The following is a 12,717-nucleotide window of genomic DNA, read 5'->3' as shown; positions in this document are numbered from 1 at the left end:
TGTATAATAATAATAATAAAAAGAAAAATGATTACACAAAGAAGATTTTTCTTCTATTTCAATGATTTAAAAATGGAATATTCTTTTTTCTTTTTTTTTAATGAAATAAATCATTGATTGATTGATTGATTGACATGATGATTATGATTGTATGTTAGTTTTAATGAAAAAATCACTTTTTGATGGTCTAAATGCACCGGACATTGATGTGATCGAATCGAAATTGACACGTTCACGTATTTGTATTGATTTAATATTCTCTTCATGATTATTAATTAAGATAAGTTGATTATGATGATCAGTGATTTCGGACCATTCAAATTGTTTAATAAATTGTTTTAAATCATTCTCTGACATATCCAAAAAGCTCATTAATAAGGGTTTTGATATACGTTGATATGTTTGAGATATAATTTGGACAATAACTATATATGTATGTAGAGACAAAGAGAGGCATAGAGATGAAAAGATCATGGAAATTATTTAAAGGAGAGAAATATATATATATATACATATATGCAACTCTAAATATCCAATCAATGAATTGTGTATGAACCAACTGTTGGTTACTGGCTACCATAGGACTGCATCTCAGACGAACCTTCCAAATGTCCCGATACATCCGAGAACGGGGAGTCAGCTCTTTCTCGAGAAATGCTCTCACATGCATACAACTACTACCCTAGATGTCCTACCCACTTCCTTTTCGCACCACGGGTTTTTATTTTATTTAAACACATAAACATTAGTACAAGGAGGCACCAAATAGATATGCGCTACATAAATCATTCGATTTGTGTGAGGGCTCGGATACTGCCCGGGTGACCAGACCGATGCAGATGGTTTCCTTAGGGGGCCACACCCCGAGCCTTTGACCTTAAAGTCTGACCCACAAGGCAGTGGGGCATCGTGAGGAGATGCAGTCACATGGTAGCCGGTGACCAACGATTGGTTCACACGCCACTTGTTCCTTTAGGATACTGGGGCCCATGTGCACCGTTGGTTTCGAATCCAGTCAAAGCGCCGGACAATCGCCTTTCGTCCTCTCAATCTCGTAAACAACACCCCCGCCACGAAAAGGCAGTGAGTAGGACTTCTCTGACAGAGGCTACCATGGAACTGCATCTCCTGACGTTTCTCCACTGCCTTGGGAATCAGACCTTTAGGTTGAAGGCTCCGAGTGTCCCTCTAAGAAAACCACCTGCTTTGATCTGGGCGCCCAGGCAGTATCACAAATAAAGTGACCTGTGTGGCGCATATGTATTCGGTGCCCTTTGTACCAATATTTCTGTTCAAATAAATAAATGACTAAGGAGCTAAGCTATTGAAATTATGAACTAGACTAATGGACATGTTGCGTAATAATAGGCCCTCAACCATGATTGGTTTGCAATAATTTATAATGCGACTAGGTTGCAGGTTCAACCCTGCTTCACCTACTTTGGTTTGGATGGAACCATTAGTCTTTAAATGTAAAATGTGGCTTACGGTTGAGTATACGAATCTGTGCTTGACAAGTGAATTATATCACCGGATTTGTATAAAATGTGGCATGTGTTCCAGTTGGAACCTTATTAATCCATTGAAAAATAATTAGAGGGGTTTTGGTTTTAAAATTTACCTTACTGAAATGTATAATAGATAGTCACTGATTTTATCTCACATAGACTGATAAGGAGTAGATGAAGGTTATGCGCTCTGAAATACTATACGTTACTTGCGAATCATGCAGCCATTACTCTAATCAAAAAAGTGCGTCAAATCCAACTACTGATTTCTTCAAACTCAAATGAGTTTTAGAATGCGTTACAGTTCAGGAGTTTTTAGATAGTTTCCCATCGATAGGCGACCACAGTTATTTGGTAGCTAACATCACGTTTCAAACGAAGATTATTAATATGGCCACACTGAATGTATAGTGATAAGTGAATCCTTAATTTTTACCGAAAACTACATCACCGAACAAGTGAACGATTTAAGTGGAATTTGAACTGATAATATCCAGTCACTTCCTGAACAATTCTATAAAGAGAGTCTGTGCATTTCAAATTTGTTTAATTCCTAACTGTTGCTATCATATATTGGTAGTCAGACCTGTCTGTCGTGATGACCCACTCGAACTACAATGACAACGAAACTTGTTCTTTTGGGTTTTACTATGCTAGATAGATTAGTTGGAAAACAGTGAGATATCCCCTTCCGACAGTCATGCAGTCTCCCCGCAATGTAACATAACACTACACTACCCCACAAGTTCACGTCGTCAGTGGTAAGGTACTAAAAGTATAGAGGTAACATTAAAAACTACTCTCAAAAAGACCATGCGTAAACAACAGCGAACATGTGTCCCGTGGGCTGCGCATTTGCACTCTCAAATTAACAAAATCACTAATAAACCACTTTCCTTCCCATGAAGTATGCCTCAACAGTGCGTGCGACCGAGAAGTGATGACCAACCACACATCTTAACCAGAACACAAGATTGCCTTGTTCAAGATCGAATCGCACGTCCACTTCCTTATAATTATCTACCCCTCTACAGTTTTAACACCATGCCTCATTAAAGCCAACGACTGAACTTCAGGAAGTGTCATTTTTGGTCTTCGGAAACTACACTTAAAACTACATGGTGAGCCTTTTAAGTTTCAAAGTTTGATTCAGATCAGAAAATAGGGTTTAAATTAAGTATGAATTGTGGAAAGAATCTCAAAAGTGTATTAATGAGTTCCTGTCGAATTTCTTTAATATATCGTATACCTGTAGTGAAGGATTTTTTCTCTGACCAACTAACTAACTTACAACGGCTTTTATTTTAGCCACACTAAAATCTCGCCCCTTCAACATGACGATTTTGACTAACCTGCCTGTACAGCACTTGATTATGTATCTGGTAATTCATCTTTTTAGTAATCTTTGAAGAAATACACTGTTTAACATGGGCATAGAAGAACCTAAAGAGACGTGTTCCAGCCAATACTCACAAAGGCAATCAAAAGAAAACTACACCAACGTAGCAGCTATGGTTCCCAAACTTAGTCTGAACACAAATGCTTAAATCACTAGCTTACCACTCTTCTACAGTGGATGAGTGACTTATGATTAACCAAACAAGAACACAGCACAATACCAATTTGATGAACATATTATTTGTCAGAGAACAACTAAAATACTCAATCAGCAGTGCTTCAGGACTGGTCGGCATCAACACCTGAACTAAGGATAGAGAGTGAAATAGTTGAACGCGTTGACAACTTCATTAATTTGGAAGTTTGATCAGCCCTAACGGGATGGTGTCTGACGAAATCTATACAAGGATTCGAAAAGCTCGTTTGGCTTTTGTCTCAACTATAGCAAGGGTGAGATAACCGTCTATAGATTAAGGGATGAGTATACTGTACAGCAGGTCATTCTGTGAAACGTGGCTAATAACGGTAGAAGATACTCGTAAGTTACTAGTATTTGATCACAGATGTCTTAGAAATATTGCTCGTATCTGTTAGGATCACTGAGTAAGTAATGGTGAAACTAGACGCAGGCCGCGATAAATCAGCTGATGAGGTTGTGAATCTTCATCGACTGAGAGGGTTGGGCAACGTGTTACATATACCTGAACACTGGTTACCACGGCGTGCAGTGCTGACTAGTGTTGGAGCCGTTTGGAAGAAAGTTGGGGGCTACCAAACCAAAACGTGGCATCAGTCCTTGAAGTCACTAACCTCTGGTATCAATCATGTTGGTAAATGAAGATTACTTGATTGTGGTCCACATGACTGTCTTGACCAATGGTTGGAGACTCTGAATGACATGACTGAGAACCGATCACAATGGCATTGGTGTATACACTCTTTGTCTCCCTTTAAACTATGAGATTAAAATTGTTTTATACCTTTCTTTCTACCAACGAATTCTTTCTCTCTGCATTATATTCTTATATGAAATCTTCCGTCTATATATTACTATTGAAGTAACTACTCCTATGAATTTAGGGCTAATGAAGTGTGGCTACTTGGGTCGATGCATATATGTGTCTGGTCGTACGTTGTAGTTGACTGTCAGTCAGTCAGTAACAACGTAGAACTTCGTACGTACGTACATCAGTTCGAGTTGCCACACCACATTAGCACACAGATGCGGTTGTCGATTCAAATCCCGTAGTGGTAGAGACAGTAAAAGTATAAGCAGTAATCGGGAAGATTAGGGTTTGGAGATGTTATTTAAAGAGTATAATCCAGTGAAAGAAATTTGGAAAGAGGAAAAAAGGCACATGAAGAATTCAGAAGATTAGAATTTGGGAGAACACAGAGAGTGGATGCACCTGCGCCATTGCAAACGATTTTGAGCCATGTCATTCAGGGTCTCTAACCATCGGTTGCTGTCATCTCGCGGTCCCCAACCAGGTAGTCTACACCTACCAACATGACTCAGACCACTTGTCAGTGACTTCATGGACTTGTGCCATGTTTTGGTCTGGCCACCCCTAGCTTTCTTCCAACCTACTCCTATACCACTGAACATCGCACGTCGAGGCAGTCGGTCGTTGGGCATACGTAACACGTGTCCCAGCCATCTCAACTGATGAAGTTTCACTACGTCATCAATTGATTTGCCATCCTTACCTAGTACCCGTTTCCTAACAACTGTGTTACTTACTCGATGGTCCCATGATATACGAGCAATGTTTCGAAGACACCTATGATCAAATACTAGTAACCTACGGATATCCTCTACTCTTACCGGCCATGTTTCACTGCCATAAAGTAGGACGGAACGAACTGCTGCGCAGTAAACACGTCCTTTGGTTGATAGACGGATATCTCGCCTACGCCATAAATGACGCAAGTTGGCTAAAGCTAGTCGAGCCTTCTGTATCCGTGCTGAGATTTCGTCACACACTAAACCACAAGGGCTGATGAGACTTCCAAGATAAGTGAAGCGATCGACACACTCAACTACTTCACTCCCTATCACTAGTTCGGGTGCCGATGTAACCCAATCCTGAAGCAACATTTTGCATTTCGAGGGAGAGAATCGCATCCCGAACATGCTTGCATTGTTGCTTAGAGTGGTCAGAAGACTCTGCATTTTGTCAGCGTCTTCACCAAAAAAAACTATGTCATCAGCATATTCTAAGTCAACAAGTGAACCTCCTGGTAGAAGTTCAACCCCTGTAAATTTAGATGAGGAGAGTGTTATCTCTAAAAGTACGTCGACCACAAAGTTGAACAAGAATGGGGAGAGTGGACAGCCCTGACGAACACCACTTGAGGTGATCAATTCTGATGACAGTTCGCCATAAGCTCTCACTCTACCAGTTGTGTTCGAGTAGAGAGCCTTTATAAGGTTAATGTACTTCTTTGGTACTCCTTTCAGTGACAAACACTGCCATAGAACCTCACGATCAATAGAGTCGAATGCCGCCTTAAGGTCGAGAAATACTACCATTGTGGGGCGTCTGAATGTGTGTCTGTGTTTTAGAACCTGACGTAGTGTGAATATCTGATCTATACAACCACGTACAGGTCGAAAACCAGCCTGGTTTTCTCTAGTCTGCTCTTCACGAGCTTTAGTTAGGCGTCGAAGTATTATTGAGGCTAATATTTTAGACACTATATTAGTCAAACTGATTCCTCTGTGATTGTCACAAGAGGACTTTTGTCCTTTCTTAAAAACTGGAACAATCAATGATTGAGACCAGTCAGATGGGATTACGTCCAGTTCCCAAATTCTACCTAAGACCTCGGTTAATCTCATTGCTAATACTGGACCACCATCCTTAAAAATCTCAGGAGTAAACCTGTCAGGGCCTGCTGCTCTCCCTCGCTTCAGATTTCCTATGGCTTTTTCAACTTCGTAAAGGGACGGAGGACTTACATTAACTTGCCATTCAGGTTGACTGGAGATCGTGGGAAACCGAAGTGTGGCTGAAGGCCAGTTGAACTGATCCCTAAAGTGTTCTGCCCATCGATCCAATCTCCTGGATTGAGAATGAATAATATGTCCATCTTTCTCTGAGATTGTTTCGCTAACGGTCGGGTTCCTAATTCCGGTTTCCTTAACGAGTCTAAACAATTGTCTGCTATTACCTATTGCCGCTGCCTTTTCCATCTCTCTTGCTTTCGCTACCCACCACTGTTCGCGATCATTGCGTAGACTTCTTGTCAGCTTGCGCTTAAGCTGACTCCGCTCTTCATTATGTTCAGAGCCAGGTGGAATGTGTTTCCGAGCATTTATCAGTGAGATAGATGCTGCTGAGATCCAGTGTTGCTCCCTAACCTTCTGGTTTACCTTACTAGCAGATATCACTGCTGTTTCCACAGCTTTTCGGATATCATTCCATGCTGCATCGGGGTGGGCATCACATACATGGCTGCCTAACTGTTTTCCTAGTTGTTCCTGAAATATACTCTTAGCTTGACTATCATTAAGTAGGGCCCTAAGAGGTTTCCTTGCAGGATCTTTCCTACGTCCAGTAAGACGCAAGCAAATACGCGCTCGCACTAGAGCATGATCTGAATCTAGGCATGTGCTCCAGAATGAGCGACAGTCTTTGTAGTTGACTGACTGGTGACAGATATCTACAAGTTGTAATTATTGAGTACATCGCTGTAGTTTACTTTAGATCACAGCAACATATTTCGGAAAATGTCGTTAAACCACTAAGACTTATGGGCACAACCTAGTTTTTAAAAAAATATTCTTAAACAATGTTCATAAAGCAAGTTATAGACACAGTAAATGAATGGATTCAAATGCATGAAACTGTTTCTATGAAAACTAGGTTACACATAAAAAATTAAGTATATAAAATTCTGGAGAAGGCAGTACTTACATCTACATACAGATTCACGGAATCCAGGGATAGCAGAAAAAACTTTGGGGTTTTCTTTAATTTTCGTCTACACACTAAGTAAAACAATGAAACTGAACAAACCCAAAACTCAGAAAACCGACAGGTCTCCAGGAGAAACCCAAGTTCCACAACCTGTGAAAGTGGCTCTTCACTGAGCTAACTTTAATAATGTATATCAACTACTTACATGTTCTAGGTGAATCAAGTACTTGCACAATGTAAAATCTGAGTGACTCATGCTTATAATTGCCTTCAGCAGCACTAACCTCGCACACTCAGCATTGAAACGTTCCGGATAGAACTGATATCTATGTAAGAAGAGCTAATCACAAAGACTTGTTAAATACAATCTAAGCAGAGCTAAATTAGCTTCGAAATCATAATCATTATTTATGATCTGCCATGAAAGATGTTCTTCAAGTGCTGTTATGTGTTCAGGGTTATAGCTAATGTCTTTTAAAATACATACAGGTTAATACCTCTCTATTCCTTGTAGTTTGCTTTTGATGACTGTCTTACGATCCATAACGTGAAACACTTCAAGGGACGCGCCTGTAAACGCTCCGCCTACTGAGGGTCTGTTCCTTTTTGGGATTTTACATATCATTGCCTTATTCTAGTTTTTTATACACTGTGATTTTTTCCGTGTTTTTGATAAATATATTTTCTCACTCGTTCATTCTCGTACTCCGATACTTCACCATGACTGAACAGACACCCAAAGTACTTGAGTTCTCACTAATGCCCTTCTGTCCAGACAACATCAAAGCCTGGCTCTGCTACACAGAAGCCAACTTCTACGAGCATGGCGTGAACGACATAAGTGCACAATTCCTCGCAGTAGTCAAGGCAATACCGCGCGAATTCAACAGGTACGTAACACCTAGCGTGTTTACTAGTGATGCTTCGGAACCCTACGAGACACTGAAACGATCTATCCTTAGACGCAGAGACCTAACTGATCGACAAAGGTTAGACCAAGTCTTTAATAACATCGGCTGGCAACACGGTTCAGCGACAAACATGTTACAAGGAATGAGAGAGGTTATATGCCAAAGAACCTACGATGATGGCCTATTCAAACAACATTTCTTATCCAAACTTCCTCAATAGGTGCAAGCTGTGCTGGTCTCGTTTCAGAACAACGTCTTAGACGAGCTGGCTGCATCTGCCGACCACATCTTAGAAATCACGAAATCTTCTAATGCCGAGGTTTTTTCAGTCAAAGAAAAGCTTCAAACGGCCCAGAATGATATTACAGAATTACGTCGTACATTTACATGTTAACTTAAATGTCGTAACGACCGTAAACGGTCACACAATCCACGAAGAAGCACTTCACGTAGGCGATCTGTTTCTAGACCACGAGAGACGGATAACTCCGAATGGTGCTGTATCATAACCAGTATGGAAAGTCTTCCAGAAATTGCAGAAAACCCTGCCATTTTTTCAACTCAGAATCGACCGACACTAAAAACAATTCGGAAAAATTCCAAGCCGGTATGCGTTAAAGGCAACCGTAGCCGGCTGTTATACGTCACAGATGTGATAACGAAAGTTCGCTACCTTGTCGACACTGGCGCAGAAGTTAGCGTTCTCCCAACGAATTCCAACTACCGGTTTCACGAATCTGCTTTGAACTTACAGGCGGCAAACGAAAAGCCTATCGCTACGTACGGCAAAAGGTACGTTTACCCTAAAATAGGTTTACGCAAGCCTATTCACTAGATTTTCATTGTTGCAGAAGTTTTGTATTCCAACCATTAGTATAGACCTCCTACAACACCATTATCTAATCATCGATACGAGCAAGCGGAAGCTATAGCCTCTGTCTACTATAGTAGACAGAAACACTAATTTATCTGCTTGCGTAACTTTTTTATCCGGTCGCAGATTATCCCCAGTCACAATTAAGCACATGACGACTGTCTAATAGCAAGTACGGACAGAGAATCGCATCTCAAGCATCTGGATCTTGTTTTCGACCGACTACAAAAACATGGCATTACCGTAAACATTCAGAAATGTCAAATCGGAACCGACTCATTAGACTTCCTAAAACACACTATATATGCTCAAGGCATTCGACACCTTAGGACCAGAGTGGCAGCCGTTCTGAATTACCGAGAACCGCCCACCATCAAACAACTACGCACATTTAACGGCCTACTAAGTTTCTATAGACTGTTCACACCGAAATGCGTGTCATTTATGAAACCGCTTATGGAAATGCGATATCCGTCAATCTGGACGACACCGCGCGAAAAACATTCTTCACAATTAAGGAAATTATCGCTCAAGCAACAATGCTTGCACATCAGGAAACTCAAGCACCCATTACTGTCGTATTGGACGCATCCGGCTCAGCAATCGGAGGAGTCTTACAACAATGGGTTAAACCCACCAGGCAACCTTTGGCATTTTCCTCTAGACAGTTGCTAGACACTGAATTGTGGTACTGCACTGTCATGATTTTATGTCCGGCTTTTTATTACGTGATTTATCCACCAATCAAAATACGAGTTATACAAATATTTGCACTATCCCAAACCAATGACGTTCGACCGGTATGAGCAGCCTATTATCCGTATTGGTCCTATGTCCTCCTAGCCCGTCTCCTTGAGTCTAGAAAACATTACCAGCTTCAGACATTTGACACATTTCTGGAGCAAACAATGTAGTCGCAGACGCCTTGTCTCGTATGACTTCTTTGAACAGTTTCCAAGGAATCGACCTTCTCAAACTCGCCCAGCTTCAAAAAGAAGACATTGATGTTCAGCACGAGTTACCCCCAACAACCCTTGGGCTGAGCAATAATCAGATAGGAACAGATAACGAAACCTTACCATGTGACACATCCACAGGTAGAGACAGCCCAGTCGTGCCTGAACATTAACGACGCAACGTCTTCAATATGTTGCACAAACTTTCTCATCCAGGTGTTCATGTAACCATCAAACTGATAGCACAACGATTTTGCTGGCCTGGTATGGATAAAGACGTGAAGAAGTGGGCACGCTCCTGTGCAAGCTGCCAAAAATCAAGGGTTATTTGACAAAACAAATGTCCCTTTGGCTCTTTCAAAAGTTCCGACGCTCGTTTCGACCATGTTCATCTGGATTTGGTAGGACCTTCACCAGATTCAAATGGACACTCTTATCTCTCAACCTACGTAGACCGTTTCACTCGATGGCAAAAAGCAGTAAATATCAAGAACATCACTGTTAAGACATTGGCTCGCGCCTTCGTCGAACGATGGGTAGCAAACTTCGGCTGCCCTTCAACCATCACTACAGATCGCGGACGTCAGTTTGAATCTGAACTTTTCCGTCGTTTGACCACACTTTTAGGAATCACTCGCTTCCAAACGATTGCCTACCACACACAAACAAACGGGTTGGTAGAACGCTTTCACCGACAACCAAAAGCTTTCCTATCAGCTGCAAACGTTTCTCAGTGAACTGACGCTCTTCCACTCGTGTTACTAGGTATTCGCAGTGCAGTGAAAGCCGACATTTGATAAACAGTGGCTCAACTCGTTCATGGAATGACACTTCGACTTTCAAGAGAATTCGTGGGTCCTTCGTCTTCTTCAATGAACATGGATCTAACCTTCTACACAAACAGGCTTACAAACGCAAAGCATTCAGTTAAACCTGTTCCACTCGACCTCAATCAACTGATGTTTTCGTTCAACCTGACTTACGACATAGCACACGTGTCTTCGTTCGTCGAGACTCACATCGATGACCTCTCGAATCAGTATACGAAGGACCCTTCAAAGTTGTTCAACTCGTGCCCAAGTATTATGTAGTCGATAAGAACGGACCCAGCGATAGCATCAGCATCTATCGCCTCAAAGTAGCGTATTTTAGAAGGAAATCCCATTCGCGTTGATTTTCCTTCGGCACAATCGAACGACACGGCTCCTATATTTATAATACCTCATTCGACAGCCAACACGCACGATGATACTTTGGCAGTATCAGAAAATAAACTCATAACTACGCGTTCTGGAAGAAGAGTAAGATTTCCAGAACACTGAAAAGAGCATTGCACGTAAGATACTGGTTGACATTTTATGTCATCTCGATTTTTCTTTGTACCAAATGCAATATTTAAAAAAAAACAATTTTAATATGCTTATATATTTATATTTATATTTTAAAAAAACCATATTATAAAAATCTTTTTTTACGCTAATACGTGTGCATGAGTTTATTTCCCTTTTTCGGCTCCCAGTTATGCATCCACACCAGATCACGAGTTGGAACGCCGTGCTCATCATCCCCTGCAATCGCTGTCCAGATTAGATCAGACGATCATCAATATACTGAGAGCCTATCAAATATATCTTCGAACCTCCTCGCTTCTGTCTTTTGATTTCAATTGGTGGGTACGATTCATTTTAGGTGTTACTGGTTAAAGCGTTGTCAAAATCCAAATACCTGTGGCATTTTCAGTACTATATCATAACATATATTTCTGACGTCTTTACTAGCCGTTCGTATACTGAACAACCTGCGACTTGGTAAGTTAATTGGCGGTCAAGTAACCCGCGCTAGCACATGGGTCCTCTGTCTAAGTAGTCGAGCGAACATCCTGCATGCTGATTATGGCATGGTCACAACCACATCAACACTAACAGCGGTTAGAAACTATCATAAACATAAGTTTTGAGTCATACTTCCGGTAGTAGGAACCTATGTTCTCTACAGGCAAGTTATGTACATTCATCGTATATGTACGCAGCGATCTCCATTTTCTACTTTTTCAACGACATTCTAAACTAAACTTCAGCCATTTTTCGCCCAATTGATGACCCTTGACTTAATGTCTATACATGCATCAAAGACTCGACGTCGCATTACTAGGCGATTAGTAACGATCATGTTCATCTTATCTATTTGTCCACATGTATAAGTGCACCCTACAGTGTTCGTTGCCTGCAAACATTACTTGATTACTGAAATTAATACTTTGTTCCTGTCGCACTGTTTGTTAGAACACAAAGTTCAGAGCTATTCTCTCGGGAATGCACATGCAGGTCAGTTTCGTTCGCCCGTTGTGAACAATCATACGTACTGGCTCTTTATCATGTCTTAGTACGGTTTCGTAACAAATGGGGTCGACCGCATCAACTTTAAACGACATAAACCACGCTAGGCTTCACGACCAAGATGGAATACGACTCAGCATATCCCATCTCCACAGTTACTACCCCATTTCTCTGGTCATTCTACTAATACACATTTAACAATAACTCGTGTGGTTATAACTAGAACGACAACGTAGACTAACTTCGGGTTTCATGGTTTTATCAACTGCAGTACAGCAAGGAATATCAGCCATCGATGCAGTTATCATTTTGCTGATGGATTGTTTTTTTCACACAAACTCCATGTGTGTAAATTGAAATCCAGTAATCGTTAATCGACTTTATTTACTCTACTGAGGTTAACTAGAACCTACTCATTTTCAACCATTTTTATCCTTATATTCTGGCGGCACAACAGATCAATTTCTGTCATATTCTCTTCTACTCACTTTCACTATTGTTTCCACTGTCACAAACGGTTCATTACTTTGTTTTCACGATCGTTTAAATCACTCAAGCGAGCGTACTATTTTATTATCTAGACAGTCACAATATAAACCTATGTTGTTTTCTGCACACTTATTAATTTGCTTATAATCTAATGCTAACTTCTTTTCGTCCGTGCCTTCACAATATTCATGTATATTTTACGTAAGTATGACACTTTCATGTTATATACTCACTCCTCACGTGACACTGCACTTTGTCAGATATAGTACAAACTTTCTCACTACCTGTTGTTAGATTCAACCACATACGTCTTCAGTGT

General features: G+C 40.8%; 1 protein-coding gene across 2 annotated transcripts; it reads right to left on the bottom strand.

Annotated features, from left to right (window-relative positions):
• Nucleotides 1–33: 33 nt before the first annotated feature.
• EIF3K_1 (Eukaryotic translation initiation factor 3 subunit K) lies at nucleotides 34–8,268 on the bottom strand. Of its 2 annotated transcripts, XM_051209808.1 has the most exons (6): nucleotides 7,330–8,268; nucleotides 7,198–7,296; nucleotides 7,038–7,158; nucleotides 6,932–7,006; nucleotides 6,830–6,896; nucleotides 34–425 (listed from the first exon to the last, which is right to left on the bottom strand). In XM_051209808.1, exons 1-6 carry the CDS (start codon nucleotides 7,455–7,457, stop codon nucleotides 142–144), a joined length of 774 nt encoding a protein of 257 aa, XP_051072893.1. In that variant the 5' UTR covers nucleotides 7,458–8,268; the 3' UTR covers nucleotides 34–141. The 2 variants fall into 2 exon arrangements, with proteins under 2 accessions (XP_051072893.1, XP_051072894.1); XM_051209809.1 differs by having other exon boundaries at nucleotides 7,038–7,296; nucleotides 7,330–7,410.
• Nucleotides 8,269–12,717: the final 4,449 nt, after the last annotated feature.

This window comes from Schistosoma haematobium, chromosome 1, assembly GCF_000699445.3.
Source record: "Schistosoma haematobium chromosome 1, whole genome shotgun sequence".
Classification (NCBI taxonomy): domain Eukaryota; kingdom Metazoa; phylum Platyhelminthes; class Trematoda; order Strigeidida; family Schistosomatidae; genus Schistosoma; species Schistosoma haematobium.
This window is presented reverse-complemented; position numbering and strand designations above follow the sequence as displayed.

Excerpts from the sequence above, each read along its gene's own strand:
- EIF3K_1 (XM_051209808.1), bottom strand. The coding sequence starts at position 7,457 with ATGATATGTAAAATCCCAAAAAGGAACAGACCCTCAGTAGGCGGAGCG. Across the intron at positions 7,297-7,329 it reads AAACTACAAGGAATAGAGAG|CTATAACCCTGAACACATAA; the intron begins GTATTAACCTGT and ends AAAAGACATTAG. Across the intron at positions 7,159-7,197 it reads AATTTAGCTCTGCTTAGATT|ATATCAGTTCTATCCGGAAC; the intron begins GTATTTAACAAG and ends CTTCTTACATAG.